We start from the raw sequence: 15179 nt of genomic DNA, 5'->3' as shown, positions 1-15179 counted from the left end.
CCATTTAAAAGCCTGCCCTTTGCCCAGCAGACTGTAGGCTCCAACATGCAATTTTTCTCCCTGCTTCCTCCTAAATACACGCACTTCTCAAGGTCTGAATTCTTGCAGCTGAGAGGTCTTCACATTAAAGCAGGGTAGTGGCTATTTCCAAGCTACTTTGTACCACACTGGAAAGATTTTTCAGTGTGGATCTGTATTGTCAGTGTAAAGCATCTCCAACACTGCTCCTCCCTGTGAGTTAATTGCTGAAGAAATTCCAGTGCTTGGGCTGGATATCAGGAGGGGTTCACATGCTCTGCAACAGCATGGTATGAAAGTGGAGGCTTTGCAGCCTTTAAAGGAAGCGAAGGCTTTGTTTCTTCTATGCTTAGCTTCAGCTTTGAAAGCCATGGAAGTGACACTCCTGCCTTCCCCCTCGGTGGGAGTCCTTTGATTCAGCTCCATTAGAGAAGTTTGAATCATACATATTCCTCTCTTTTTGCCAGCATCTGGCTTTGCATTCATTTTAAACAGCAGCTCTTTACTTGTGCCAAGGTCAGCAAAAGCCGTGCTGAACAGAGCTCTACAAATTTCTCTGATTTGCTCATTCTTGCTTATTAGCTACTTGCTACACTCAGCCCTCTGCAGCTCGAATGGCTTTTTACTTTGGCTGGAGCCCTGTTCTGAAGCTCACATACAGTGAGTGGTCTCAGTCTGTAACTCAGGTCTCAAATCCAGTCCCGTCTCTTTACCCATCCTGAGAAAGCACTTACTCCAAAACCCAATAGAAAAAGATACAAAGTTTTTTCTGCCTTTCTATGACTTTTTCTTATTCCCTTCTAGTCAGTGTTTCTGTCTTGATTGCTCTCTTTTCTCAGGGTGAGATTTTTCTTAATGTTCCTCTTCAGACACCTGGAGGATATACCCATTCCACCAGCATTTGCTTTGGCATCTAACAGAGTAGTGAGAAAACGGAATATTAATCAATATTGCAGCTCATTCCTAGTCGGGGCTGTGTGTCTCCCTGGCATGCTCTGCTGCATGACAGAATTAATTCCCTTGCTTGCTGACTACCTGTCCTTTCGCTAGCTGACTGGGGAGCCAGCAGCCCTGCTCTCAGGTGGGAAAACTGGACCATGGGAACCTCTTTGCATGGGCTGAGGCTGGAGGAGCTTAGATGGTGGTGGTTGTGTTAAAATCACGCTCATTCCTCACTGAGGAATTAGAAAATTAGGAGGCTGTGCTCCTCCTGCTGTCAGCTGTGTGTCTCTCTGCAAGGGATGCTCCACTTACGGGTAGGGTGACTCCTCTGTACCACATGTTTAATCCTCTCTGCATTTCTTAAAGGCTTTAGTAACTGGCAAACTTTAAAAGACCAATTAGGGTAACTTTTACAGGGAGGAATGCTACATAAAGTACAATAATTATTGCAATAAATTCAGTTATGCAAATGACGTCAAACCTTAATTCATTCAGCCATAAAACATCTGTCAGCTACCGGATGTCCAAATATACCATCAATCAGAAGTTCACCTCCTCCTGTAAATCATCTCATACGCTGTGTCCCAAGTATCAGGCATCAGTTACTCTGGATTGCTCAGAGGAACATCTTACCCCGGTATCCTCTCTAAACAGTCAGTTCCTACCATGTCGTTTGAAGATATCCAGCTATCAGCTGCTCCAAAACCATGCAGTGGCCACTGGCAGATTGAACCTCCTGGTTCTTTAGCCTGGTTAAAAAAGGACTCTATAAGAATCGTGCTTTGGGTGCTGTTGGTCCCCTCCTGAAGTCTCTAGGTGCCCTTGTGAGGCACGGGGCAGCCTTGAATGATTTCAGCATTTTGGGGAACACCCAGTCTTCCATGTTACCGAGTGGAGTGGACTCTTTAGGAGAACATAAGCATTGTTCAAAAACAAAGGATGGTATGTTAACCATTTGGATTAATGGTAAGAATAGCCTGGAGAATAGCCTGTTCTTCATGCTGATGGCTTTCTCTGAAACCTTCAGGCAAGGGACTGTTTATAAGTCAAAGCAAAGACCCCCTGAGGGTCTGTGAAAGGCCTTGATTCAGTGCTTGTTCATCTTCAGCTAGGCATGGCCTCACTAGACTTTGGCTCACAGCAACCCCTACAGGTTAGACCACCTCAACTTCAGAAATTACAGAAGCAGAAGACATATTTTTATAACTCAGCAAATGCTAGGTATTTCAAGTTGCCTAACTGATTTCCATCAGTGCAAGTTAAAACCACAGTTTATTTATTCTTTTTTTTTTTTTTAATGAAATTCTAGACAAAGTCAGCCACTTCCTTTTATTTTGCTTTTCTCCTAAATGAAAAAAAAAATAAATATGGTCTTTGTGGTTCAGTAGCATAAAATGAAGAACCTGAAGCTACTTGTTTCAAAGAAGGAAAGGAAAATTTATCATTCTGTAAAAAAAGACATCTTTTCCATTTTCTAATCACTTTTCGTCGACATTGATCCAAAGATGGATTAGACAGCGTGAGCCACATTTATCTTTCAGATTCCCTGCTATACGCTCTGAATAACTTCATTCTGGTCCTAGAGTCATCAATGTCATGGGGAGAGACCATTTGGGTCATGAAATATCCTTCAAGTTGACACTAGAGGCAATGAAAACAGCATGGGAGTAGCTGGTTCTAGGGGAGTTATCCCAGAGTGCTCTGTAGACAGCACTGAATTCCTCTTCAGGTTATTCAGGGTAACTATAAAAACTGGGTATTAAAAAATAAAAAACCCACAGAAAAACAACCAACCAACCGATACAAAAAAAAAAAAAAAAAGAAAAAAACCCCAAAAAAAACAAACAACCACAAAGCAAATACAAGGAGATGCAGCTTAGCAGCTTGCACATTTCATTGTTTTTGACTGAAGTGTGAAATGAAAGCTGTGTCTTAGAGCAGCCAGTCAGTCTCCTGAGCCGTATTTGTACAATACACTGACATCTCTCCTAAGCAAAAGAGTTGCACTAGGGTCCAGGTACTCTGGATGCAGCCAGTCTGGACCTTTGAAGGCAGCACAGAGCCAATGTGCAGAAAAGCCCCTGGTAGGGAGATGCCTTGCTCCACCACCATCACCTTTCCATAGCCACCATGAGCCCAGCACAGGTGACTTGTTGCAGCCTGCCAGGACTAGCCCTAGAAAGAGAGGGCTGTGTGGATTATCTCAATGCACTTTGCCTCTGTCTTTGATAGGGATATGGGGGGGTTTTGCTGGCGCTGCGTCTTAAATGCCTTTTGTCCCAAATCCTCGTCCTCTGCCTTAAAGATGTGCAGCCAAAATAGAAGCCACAGACGGATGCAGGAGACTCCAGATGCCACCAGGGTGATGAAGATCTCCAGTTCGCTCTGCACAGGTTTTACCCCAGCCCTGGGTCTGGGCATTCCCTCCCTTCCCACCCCTCTGACAGAGCAGTCTGCTCCGCCATCCTGGCACCAGTCAGGAACTGATAAACATTTTCTCCCTTCCCCAATGGCCAGAAGCTCACAGGCTGTGTCAGGCCAGAGTAATGGCTCTGTCTCTGTGAGTTACTGGCAGAGCAGCCTCTGCTGCTTTCAGCTCCTGTCTCGGGCCATTCCTGGCTGTCTCCAAGGCGCCAGGCCCTGGGCCAGCACCGGCGCCTTTTACAGCCGGATTACACAACCCTCTCTCCAGGTTTTTTCTTCTTTTTGGTGCATAGCTACATTTTCCCTCCTGTCTGCAAGGATTGCTAAGACCCCACAGTGGGACTGGAGGAAAATGCTAGAGTTGAAGCATGAGCCCAGTGGCTGCTTCTATATGCTGCTCAAGTGGCCAAGACCTGAAAAAAACCTTTTCCATATGGAGGGAAAGGAAAGGGCAGCTGTTCCCAGGAGCCTACTACCAATTCGCAGGGTGCCTTTTGCCAAGAGGAGATTTTCTTTTGTCTCCCAGCATCCTTGACAGAGCTGAGCCTGGCTGACTGCATTTAACCTGCTCAGAGATCCAACTGGGCACGGAGTCCTTCTGCACCCATGCTCAGATCACGACCATACACGCTACTCTGTGAGGTGCTGGTGCATCGTGGTGGACAGCCAGTGCATCCCCCCCCAAGACAGCACGTCCACTCACAGCATCACTAGAGAAGTCTAATTCTTTTCTGAGAAATGGGAAACTAAAAGCAAGCCTCCCCTCTCCATTTGCTCATCTCCTGAGGCTCCTTTTCATCTTCTAACTGTAAGTAGAGATCTTTGGAGTCAGTGAGCCCACGACAGTCATAGCTAGATAACACATCACACTAAGCTAAATAGAAACAACCCTATGGGGTCAGACCCAAGGTCAGTCTGGCCCTGCCTCCATGACAAAGTAAAAAGCAGTTTAATAAAAGAGCAGGGCAACCATGTGGTAGTGCATCTTCAAAAAGATCCCCAAGACACTAGTAATTTTTGCTCAGAGACCCCCTGACACAGAATACGGTCACTTACTTTATAGGACTGAATGGATGTTGTTTTTGTGAATGTTTCCACATACTTTTTATAACTTTGGAGGTTTTCAGCATCAACAGAGAGCTGTGGAAAGGTGGTCTGCCGTTCGGCTTGGCATCGTGTGCAGGACCAGCTCCTGGGGTTCACTCTGGGCCAGGCACTGCTTGGTGCCTCGTCATGCTCTGTAGTTCTTGTGTTGGAAAAAATGATCCCTACCATCAGTAGTCTGTTCCTACTGTCAACAAGCCACTACGAGTTTCATAGACCTCTTTCACATCCTTCCATAATCTCCTTACAAGGCTGAAAGGTTGTAGTCTGTATAATCTTTCCTCCTACAGAACATGATCCATAAACTTGTTCATGGCTGTAAACTGGCCACCTTTATCACTTTCCCTATATCCTTCTATCTGGAAGCCCACAAAGTGCACATAATATTCAAGATGCAGGTGCAGAGTGGAGTTATGCACTGGCATAATAATGTTTTCTGTTTCATTCTCTCTTTCTTTCTTAATTTATCCATTCTTAATAATTCACAACATTTAATGTCTGGTTTTTATTGCCACTGAATAATTATTGTAACCCATAGGTTTAGTTCCCCAGTGACAGGTCTGATCAGAGGCTGTCGCTGTAGATGTGAGCTCATAATTGTTTGGGGTATTTTTTTCCCCAATTTCTGTTCCCTACATGGATTTGCAGCTGCTCTCGCTCCATAGCTCAAAAACAGCCCATGACAAGAATGGCTTTGAGGTTTGCTGATCACGTTCAGTGTACATGATCAGATCTGGGTGCATCCTCACAGCACGAAGGAGAGGCTGAAGGTCAGGAGCGTGGCAGACAGAGGGACTGTTAAAACAGAGATTGGTTGAGAATAGAAGAACCTGATGCTGAAGGGGGCCGTAAGTAATGCCATCAAAGAAGGGCTTTCGTTTGAGGGAAAAGATGGAATTATTTATAAACTTCATACATATGATCATTTTGTTAAATAATACAGCTGTGGACATTGGTAACTTTAAAAACTTGTGGCATGACAGCAATTGTGGGAGAAAACAAAATGTTTTTCATTGAAAAGAGCTTTCTGACCAAGCTTTTTTTTCTTCACCTTTTGGAAAACATGATTTCATTCCATTTTTTGCTCTATATGTGCTTTTGTCTTTATGTATACCTTCTTGCTGCATCTGTTCATGACAGACTAAAGGGCTGCAAAACAACTGTAAGTAGAAGTTTCACTTCAGAAAGTCTCAAACTTGTCTCATTAAGACACACACAGAGATAAAAAGGTTTCAGATTTTAGTTGCAGTGGTTCTTAAATAAGTTCCAAAATAGATAATAGAATAAGTCAACAGTTTTATCACATTTTCTGACATACTAGTATTAATCACCATTGTGTTACATCATGGAATAAAGTAAGAATAACACTAACAGCATAAGTAAAGCTCTGTATCATAGATTTTAATGAAAATTGCAGCTGCAGGTTTCAAGACCCAAAGTGGTTTACATTGTTCTGAACAATACTTTTCCAAAACTTAATTTAAAAAAAAAAAATTCTCTTTCAAAGGACTTATAAAAAGTTATTTTTTCTCCCTTTGAATGAAAATAAAGGTAATTTCAGAATGTTTTTACCTCACATTGAGAAGACCAGGTTTACCTGGTTCATACATCTGCCACTCTCAGCCACCAAATGACCTCACCCAGAGCCTTTTCCCTGTCATCAGCTGCGGGGATGCAGGAGCAACTTCAAGAATATCTTCTTTTTATATTAATGGTGAAAGCTTGGAAAAGCAAAATTCATGGTCTGGTTGATGTGATGACCTGCAGGGATAATGCTGCAACACCTTTTCCATTGGTGTTGCAGTATGGAGGTGGGGTAAAAAACAGATTTACAAAACCGTCTCACAGAAGGGCAAAATCAGAAGCTAAGGCAGGTGGATTGGTATGTAGCAGATGGGTATTTAGGTTTGCTATGGGGCTGCATCAATCTCTGCAGCATCCTGGAGTACAGTCATGACACCACAGTCCACATGTGGCTTCAACTCCCCTCTATCAATACATTTTGGTGACAGCATCGAGCTGTGACACGTCCTGGGCCGCATGTCACCTTCATGTCTCTCTCATCACCTCCTTCCCCCACGACTTCTCTCCTTGTTGTCATCCTCCATGCAGCTGACCTTCCTGCCACCCTTTCCACTGGCCACAACTTTCCTTTTGGCAGATGGCTCAAAAGGGCTCTGTGCTCCTGTCACATGCAGGGAAGCCTTTTCTTGCCCAGTGCTGGAGTGTTTTTTGGGGATAATTAACTGTGAAAAGCATCCCTCTTGGCTAGGGGGAGAAGCTTAGTGGAACAACTAATTTAAAATTTTTGCATGGTCTCCACTTCATATACACACTGAAGAATACATCCATTTTACAGAACCTCAGCTCTCCACAGTGTTGTCTTGGTGCGTATCGACAGAAACATTGAAAGATGTTCTCTGGATTGATATCCATGGTGGGATGCTGGTGGGAGCGTGGACTAACAGTAGCTGATAAAGTCTCGAAGGCTTGGTGTGGAGTTGATGGAAACGCTTTCAGTTTCAGAGCTGATCATCCAGCCCATCAAACAGCATGGGTTCACTGGCAAAATCGTTAGCATGTTTTGCTGTAGTTAAATAGCCGATAAATAGCTGTACTATGTAAAGAATGTATTCACAGAATCAGATATTCATATTTGTATGTATATGAAATGCAGTCAATGTACATTCAGAAAGACCTCATTGTAATCTGGGTTTCTATGTGGGGATTTTCTGTAGAAGTAGAAAAAGATCTTAAATTCTCAAAGCCCTGTTCAGTTTTTCAGTGGAAATGCAAGTGGCAAAAACCGCCGCTGAAAGTTGAAATATCTAGGCATTAAGTGATAGAGGTAGCAGTGGGAAAAAAAAAGGTTTCCTGAAAATAGACAGTTTACACACCAAGTGCACTTTTCATTGAAAACCCACTTTTTTGGGGGGATCAGGAGTTTCACAGACAAATTTGCCTGTGATAGAAAAGAAGGAGGTGAAAAAATTATATTTGTTACATGGGTACTAACCTCTCTTTCTTTCTTTCTCTCTCTCCTTTCTTACACTTTCCTCCTCTTGCAGCAAGAAAAGCAGCAGACACCAAACAAGAGACCCTGGGAAGGAATCAGGAAAGTCCAGTCCCCACCATCATGGGTTAAAAAGGACATCGAACCTGTGGCTCAGTCTCCCCTAGAACTAAAAACTGTAGAGTGGGAGAAAACAGGAGCCACCATCCCCCTGGTGGGACAAGACATTATTGACCTTCAGACAGAGGTCTGAGCAGAAAGGGAAGAAAGGGACTTTTTTTTTTCTGAAAAACAAACAAAACAAACAAAACAAAACCACGTTTTAAAGAAATGATTAAATTAAATCGGAACCGAGCGAGAGAAGTGTTTGGTTTCTTTTGAAACCTTTGGTAAGACGGAGTAACTTTTGTATTGTTCTCAGCAGAGAGGGGGAATATTACTTTATAGAGTATAGTAGCTGTAGGTTCAGGACAACACGAGCTTTCCCAGGTAGGACTGGAGAAGAAGTGAGCCTGGAAGAGAGCGAGGAGGAGGCAGAGGGTGGGGAGGGGCTGCAGGGGACGAGCCCTGCCCAGATGCTTTTGGGCTGTTGCCACATGCTGGGAGCCTTCCTGCTCTGCCACGGGGAGGTGTGGAAGGACGCCCAGCAGCCACCGCGAAGGGCCAAGAAGATCGAGGTTGTTTGCGGACCACAGGAGGGGACACCTGCGGGAGCCTCGCTGGGATGCGGTCCGGCCGTAGATCCCCGGGAGAGACTCAGCCATGAGGGTCTGTGGCATCCCTTGCCAATCCTTGCCCCCACCTCTCCCTCAGCAGCTCATCCAAGAACGAAGGAGACGGGATGCGCCAAGCAGTGGCCGAGAAGACAATTCCCACTCCTATGTGCCACACCATGACCTGGCATCGTGGCACCCCCGCAGCGGGTCCCCACAGAGCCCAAAGGGAGAAGTGGTGGCGTCACCCGTGGCTTAGGTGGAGAGGTAAGGTGGGGCTTCCTTCTCTCATCCCTCCGCAGTGGGGCTTCTGTGTGCCCTAAACAGTGGGACAGGCGCAGGAGGAAAGGACCACCTCCAAAACCTGCTCGCCCCATCTCCAGGGAGAGGGTCGAAGGTGTTAGAAAAACAGACCAACAAGAAGAATGTGGGTCGTTTCATTGACTGTTAAATAGATAAACTCAGCACGGGCCTTGCGAAGGTCCTCTTGGCCTCATCCTTTTTTTTTTTCTGTTATTTTTCCTTGCTTTCGGACTCAGATTTATTCCAAGCTGCCCCTCCCTGGAAGGCAGAGAGAGAACGAGGGAAAGACAGATCTGCCGATGTACCTGGAGATATTTGGTATATAGAGATGTTGCCTTAGGACATTGAGACAAACTGACAACATGAATAACGTCCACTTGGAAACAAACAAACAAACAAACAAAATAATCTATTTTTTTCCTTCTTCTTTTCTTTTCTTCAATAAAAAGAGAACTTGAAACCCGAGACCTTTCTTTTCTTTGGCTCTTGTCATTTCGAATGCCTTTCTGTGCCGTAGGACTGCGCAGGCATGGGGTGAGGATGCCACCTGCTGAAGGTGGAAGGCAAGTTGCTTCACGGAAAGTTTGGGATGGTGGGAACACACAGCCCCTTCGCCGCTGGCTTGCAATGTTTTGCTTTGTTTTATTCCATTTGGGCTTTGGTTATTTTCCCCTCACTGGCTCTTCTCCTCCCTCCCCACTGCCCAGAGCCAGCAAGCAGGTTTGTGATCCTACAAGAAAGAAGAGGTGGAGCTGATCGGGAGAGCAGGACATTCCTCATCATAAAATACTGTCTTTTTGTTTCACCATGAAAAAAATAATAATGATTTTAATTTTTTTCATTAAACATCTCCCAGGGATATTTACAAAAAATAAGGTATCTACATTTCACCCCAAAAAAGCGTTGTGCAATAATTTTATCATTAAAAAATATACCACTGACATTACACACAGACTTTTTTTTTTTTTTTAATCATTCCCAACACTGTCTGTCTGATGTTTGGAACAACTCTCCCAGCTTTGGAGATGTGCGGTGATAAACCTCAGGTTGTGAGTGGCCAGATTGTGGCAGACAGCAGTAAAGCTTGATCAGGGTCTGAGTTATTACTGTGTGTTTCGATCTCTTTTTTTTTAAACAACAACACATTTTTAGGAAAAAGCTAGGAATGGATACAAGATGCAAAACAATCACTGACCCCAGTTGTGCTTCCCCCACTGAGAGATGTTGCTTGACTTGCAAACATCTCTGCTTCAACTTTCCTTTGGGCCACCTGGGTAATCTTTAAGGACAGTGGCATTTACCTTGCCATTAACTGTATAATATGAAGGATGGAAACAAAAACTTAAAAAAGAAAATCCAAATAGTTTAAAAATAGGGAAACTCATTACTTATAAAAACTGTGATATTATTGTTCAATTTTAGATTATTCTATGAAACAGGAAAGCACAAAGGCCTCCCTCAGATGCCGGGTTGTATGATATTGTAATTATTATAATTACACATTATGAATTTTAGCATACAGATATCTTTCTACTGTGTTTTAATTCTTTTCTCTTTTTTTTTTTTCCCTTTCTCCTGCCCGACCGAGCCTGCCCTCTTCTCTCCAACCTTCCTCATTCACCCATTCACTCCAGCCGACTTGCAGGACATTAACGGTGTTATGTAATTACAGAGATAAATGTTTGTTTAATAACTGTTGATATTCGACTTTCTCTGCTCAGCTCCTCCGGTTAATTCTGTTTTCCCATGCCCTGCCCTGCCCCATGCCATGCCTTCCCCTCCCTCCTCTCTGTGTTCGTCAGTTTTTTTTCTGTACAGTTTTCAGAGCACAAATGAATGTGTCTTATTTCTAATAAAAGAGGTGTAAACTCTAGCGATGTCTGCTTTTTAAAAGCGCCCCTGCCCGCGCCCCACGTGTGGTTTGCATCGCGCCCGGGTGCTGGGAAACACCTCTCCTGGATCTGCAAGCTGCCACCTTGGCTCTCTACTCTGGAAGAGCCATAGCCCGTGGCCAAACTTGTCCCACGAGTGCATCTTTTGCTTTTAGCTTTGTAGCTTCTTGACACCCCAAAAAATACCTTCCCTTAGGAATTCCCTTTTCTGTGCAGCGCAGCCCGTTTTTCCGCAAGTATCTCTAACCCAAACCTTGATGCCCCTTTCCCAATATCATGTGCTGTGAGAGGCCAATATTTAACAGAGATCTGGCAGCATTACTGGCAGAGTGCAGTGATGCTGGGTTATAGTTTCCAATGGAGGCAGGGCAACGCTGATCCTACCCTGCCTGCATGCCTGCAAAGCCAATCTCAACCTTTCCTGGATTTCCCTGCCACCTCCTGCATTACTGGGGAGACTGTTGAGCAGGAGCATGGCTCAGTGCATGAGGCAGTTAAGGATATCACTCATGAAAGATGACAAGAAATGAGCTAGGGATTAGTCACTTCCTTGGCACTTACCCTTGAATGGCTGAAATCCTCCAGCAAGAAAATGTATCCTTATCTCCCCAACTCTGCCCCATCACCTGATTGACAGTTCTTAGGTTTATGGGCAGGACTGCAGGAGGCTTAGGGGTCTGGCAAATCGGATCCAGGGCTGCTGCTCTCCAGAGACTTGATCCAAAGCCATCATGACCCAGTAGGTCCTCAGATGCAATGACTTCTCTTGGCCTGACTGAAATGAATTGGATATCCTGAAACATCTGAAACTATTACAGAGGTATGGGGCTGCCTGGAATCTCTTAGCCCAGTCCCGCTGTCCCTGAGCCATGATCCAACTTCTTCAATTAGCAGCACCTGATGGTGAGTCGCAGGGCCTCTCCATCCTTCCTACATGGATGTTTCTCTCTCACCCTACATGTCCCATACCATGATCCTATAACGTTATCAGAAAGAAGGGAAATGCTAACCGCCAAGCACCACATGAGGTGATGGGCTGGGAGGGCAGGAGAGACCAAACCCTAGATCACAGCCCTAGAGATGGGTCAGGAGGTCCTGCTGCTTCTCACCAAGGGGAGATGGAAGGAGGGAGCACATGCCCACACTGTTCTTATGAGGCTGTAAATGACAGCACTGTCAGAGGCAGTGGATGCAGGTCAGTGTATGTACAGGTGATTTCGGTTTGCGCTGTGGTGATAATGTGATGTGGCTGCAAGGGAGAGTCACAGGATAGCTCAACTTGGAAGAAGCCTCCTGAGGTCCCCCTGAACTGTCCTACGACCCCATGATCCTGCCTTGTAGTCATCCCAAGCTGTAGGCATGGGGCGAAGAGAGAACACCTGTACATACACCATGATCTCGCAGGGAGGAAGCACAAGCCACGCTGTGGTAGCGAATAAATGGTATGTTGCACATGTAAGGAATCACACTTCCTGGTTGCTATGCTGGGAAAACATGTCTGGGCTGGAAAATTGAGAAGAGTCTGAAAATTGAAGAAAATGAAAAGCATTTCCCCTTGGCTGCTGTGATGGATGCACCCAATCCCGTAACCAAACCAGCAGTAGTTTGCTTCAGGCTCCAAAGGAGGTAAAGGTCTGAGCCATAGCCAGGCCAAGAACTCCCCTAGGAAATCCACAAAGGAACAGAGTGACACAGTGGGCATCGATGCATATGAGCTTGGAACGCTGATCATGCAAGTAATAGATGAATAGTGAGTGGCTTTTCCAAGACTCATTTATCAAGGAACAAAGAAAGTTGAGGGTACAAGGACTCTTGTGCATGCCTTTCCCACTGTATTCAGTTTGACTACGAGCCAATCACTTAATCCTATAAATATGACAGCCTAAGTGAGCCTTCTTTGAGCTCTTCCTTAACAGCAACATGGCTGCATGGTGGTGATCTCCCCTTGAGCTGGGCCACCTCACCAGGTTGCTCCTCAAGGCAGAGAGACCTTTTATCAACAGTGGATCTTTGGATGAGTTGTTTCTGAATTGCACTGGACTGTATGCCAGGTAACTCTCCCCTTGAGCAGGGACACCACTCAAGGTTTGAGATTTAGAGACCAAAGACTTAGAGATCCTTCTTTGCCCAAGGCGGAGAGATCCCTTACTCGCGACAGATCCTCGGTAAGTGACCAATAGCATGCTGAATTAATACTAATGCAAAATTACTAATACATGTAGTTACTCAATAGTAATTATTATAAAGTCTGTATAGATAATTCCATTAGACATAAAATGTTGTCCAAGTCTAAGTCCAAGATTAGACCTTGCCGCACCTAGGCTCCGTAAGTGGTTTAGAAAGCAAGGGGGTCCATTCTGAACCTCATGATTCAACAGAAGGGTTTCCCTTACCCTGTTCCATCTCTGGTCTGTGTAAATCTTTCTAGCTTGATTCTAACTCGATTTTTCTTTGTATGTTTCTTCCACATAGTATCGAGTTCCATAAAATTCCATAGAGTGAACCTTGCCATCGAACTTCCTTAAGTCACACTTTTACAACATCATATTAAACCCGCATTTGCTAATATCTTTGATAGTGGTTTTTTCAGCAATCTAAGTCACCCATTTGTGACAGCTGCCCATATAGGAAAAGGCCTATATGGAGCAAGACACTGTTCCTGGAAGATTCAGGACCAGGGCAGGAGGTTGCTTTCTGTGGTCTATCTGTTTTGTGGCTGAAGAGAGCGCTTGGGCTCACTACGCTATTATCTGAGGTGTCCAAGATGAGGTAGGATGAATGTGGGCCTGAGGTGATTATCTGTTCCGGAGCTCCTGTTGTGGCAAGATCTAAACAGAGACAAAAAGAAAGAAGATGACTGTTGGGTATTTTTCTTCTTATTTTTCCCAACCCAGTCCTCCTAGGAAGAGGTCAGTGCCTCCCCAGGGATGTGTCTGCTTTGCAGCTTTCAGGCAAATAGAAAACACCTCCAAAGCATCTTTCAACAGTCTTCTGAGTAAGGAGTCCTCAGGGGATCCATGTGGAGGACCTTTCCAGGTGCTTGCTTGTTCACACCTATTTTCATTCATGATTTTCCAAAACACCTTTTATGTATCTGGGTCTGAAAGCTCCCTTATGCTGGCAAGACCCTTGGGTAGGCCAATTTCCTACCAAGCCTTCAGGATGACAGCATGGAAACAAGCTCAGTTCCTAAGCTGGGTCCATGTTGGATGGTCAAAATCATTCCTTCCTGGCCTTAAAAACCTGAGAATCCTTTTAGGACATGATGCTGAATAGTGCCAACAAAGAAACTCACTGCTGATCATATGCACATTATGTCTGAGTAATGAGCATCTCTCATTACACTGGCTCATTAACAAGTTGAGTAGATGTTATGGCAGTAACACCAAAAAAAAAGAGGCCCGGGGGAATGAGGTAGTCAGGTTTCAGTCACTCTTCAGTTTCTTCACTGGTCATCTCAAGAGAAGTCAGCCACACAACCTGAACTGCCTTCCTTCACCCTAACAATTCCTTATGGAGCCCCAACCACAGTGAGGTGGGTGGTGTTCATCTCCTGTGTCCCAGAGACACTGTGGCTTTGGCATGTTAGTGAGGATCAATGTGGCTTCTGAAGAGAGCATGAAGCCACTACAACAGTGGCATCTTGAGAGAGGAAGTCCCAAGATCACAGCCCTGGATCAGTTCTCCACCAGCTCGTTGCTTCACAGCTGTTTGCTTCTTTGAAAAGCAACATCTCTTGGCTCCTGTGGGGTTTGTAAGAGTCCCTTTAACTTCTAAACTGGGAAAGAAAGGGCAGATATTATATCTTGGGGAAACAGAGGACAAGAATCACTCTTAGCCTGTGGGGAGGAATCGTATGTAGTTTGGGTGGGTTTGTTTGCTTTTTCCCCTTGCAGATTTCATTTAAGAAATAACCAAGTGCAAGTGTGCTGCTCTCAGCTGCTGCACCGTGGCTTGTGCTAGATGACTCCACATCTACAGAGACACACCAGGGCTGAGTCCTCACCACCACCACTTCCCATTGACTTTAAAGTCCTTTAGGTAAAAGGCCAAATTTGAGAAAAGATAAGTCGGTACTATGAAATGTTCTGCCATGTAAATGCCTGCAGCTCTGTTAGCAGCAGCAGCTGGGCAGGTGTTAAACACTTACTTGTTCATTAGAGGACGTTAAAATTTAAAGGCTTAGAGCATCATGCAGAAAACAGGATATCACCAAGGTATTGCTTAATCCAGATTTCTAAAGGAAAGGAAGTACCTGCCTGATCATCAAAATCAACATGTCCCAAGCAGAGTCAGTAGTGACAGGCATTTTTCTGGTGGGGCTAGGAGTGCTTTAGTATTTTCACATGCCCAGGGAGTGCTTCATGTGTATATATAACCCTAAGCTGAGAGCCACTACCATGCCCTACTCAGTTCTTATGGGACAAAATATCATAGGAGATGCAAAGCAGCACTCTGACCCTAAATCTCTGACATATGCACATGCATACACACAGAGAACTGTATATATATATTCACGCACACACCCATGCACACACCCACTACTCAATAAACACACATGTAAACAAATGTACAAATATCATTCAAATGCATTGGGACAGGTTAAATATAGCACATTTCTGATGTCAAACTGATTTGAAAAAGGCACTCAGACAGCAGCGAAGATGTATGTGAGAAGTGTGCTCAGTGGACTCCAGGAGGAGAATGTCAATTAAGCAAGATGCAGCGATTAATTAGCTGCAGTAGCATTTGTCTGATCTGCACATCTGC

At 44.7% G+C, this 15179-nt stretch overlaps 1 protein-coding gene across 4 annotated transcripts in view; it reads left to right on the top strand.

Annotated features, from left to right (window-relative positions):
* ADGRB1 (adhesion G protein-coupled receptor B1) overlaps positions 1 to 10390 on the top strand; it is a 283954-nt gene extending 273564 nt beyond the window's left edge. For all 4 annotated transcript variants that reach the window (XM_074830207.1, XM_074830119.1, XM_074830046.1 and 1 more), the window contains one exon: positions 7557 to 10390. In XM_074830207.1, the coding sequence (XP_074686308.1) occupies positions 7557 to 7754 (198 nt within the window). In that variant the 3' untranslated portion in view covers positions 7755 to 10390. The remainder of the gene's footprint in view (positions 1 to 7556) is intronic.
* The last annotated feature ends 4789 nt before the right edge of the window (positions 10391 to 15179 follow it).

This window comes from Strix aluco, chromosome 1 (genome assembly GCF_031877795.1).
Source record: "Strix aluco isolate bStrAlu1 chromosome 1, bStrAlu1.hap1, whole genome shotgun sequence".
In the NCBI taxonomy this organism is placed as follows: Eukaryota; Metazoa; Chordata; class Aves; order Strigiformes; family Strigidae; genus Strix; species Strix aluco.
This window is presented reverse-complemented; position numbering and strand designations above follow the sequence as displayed.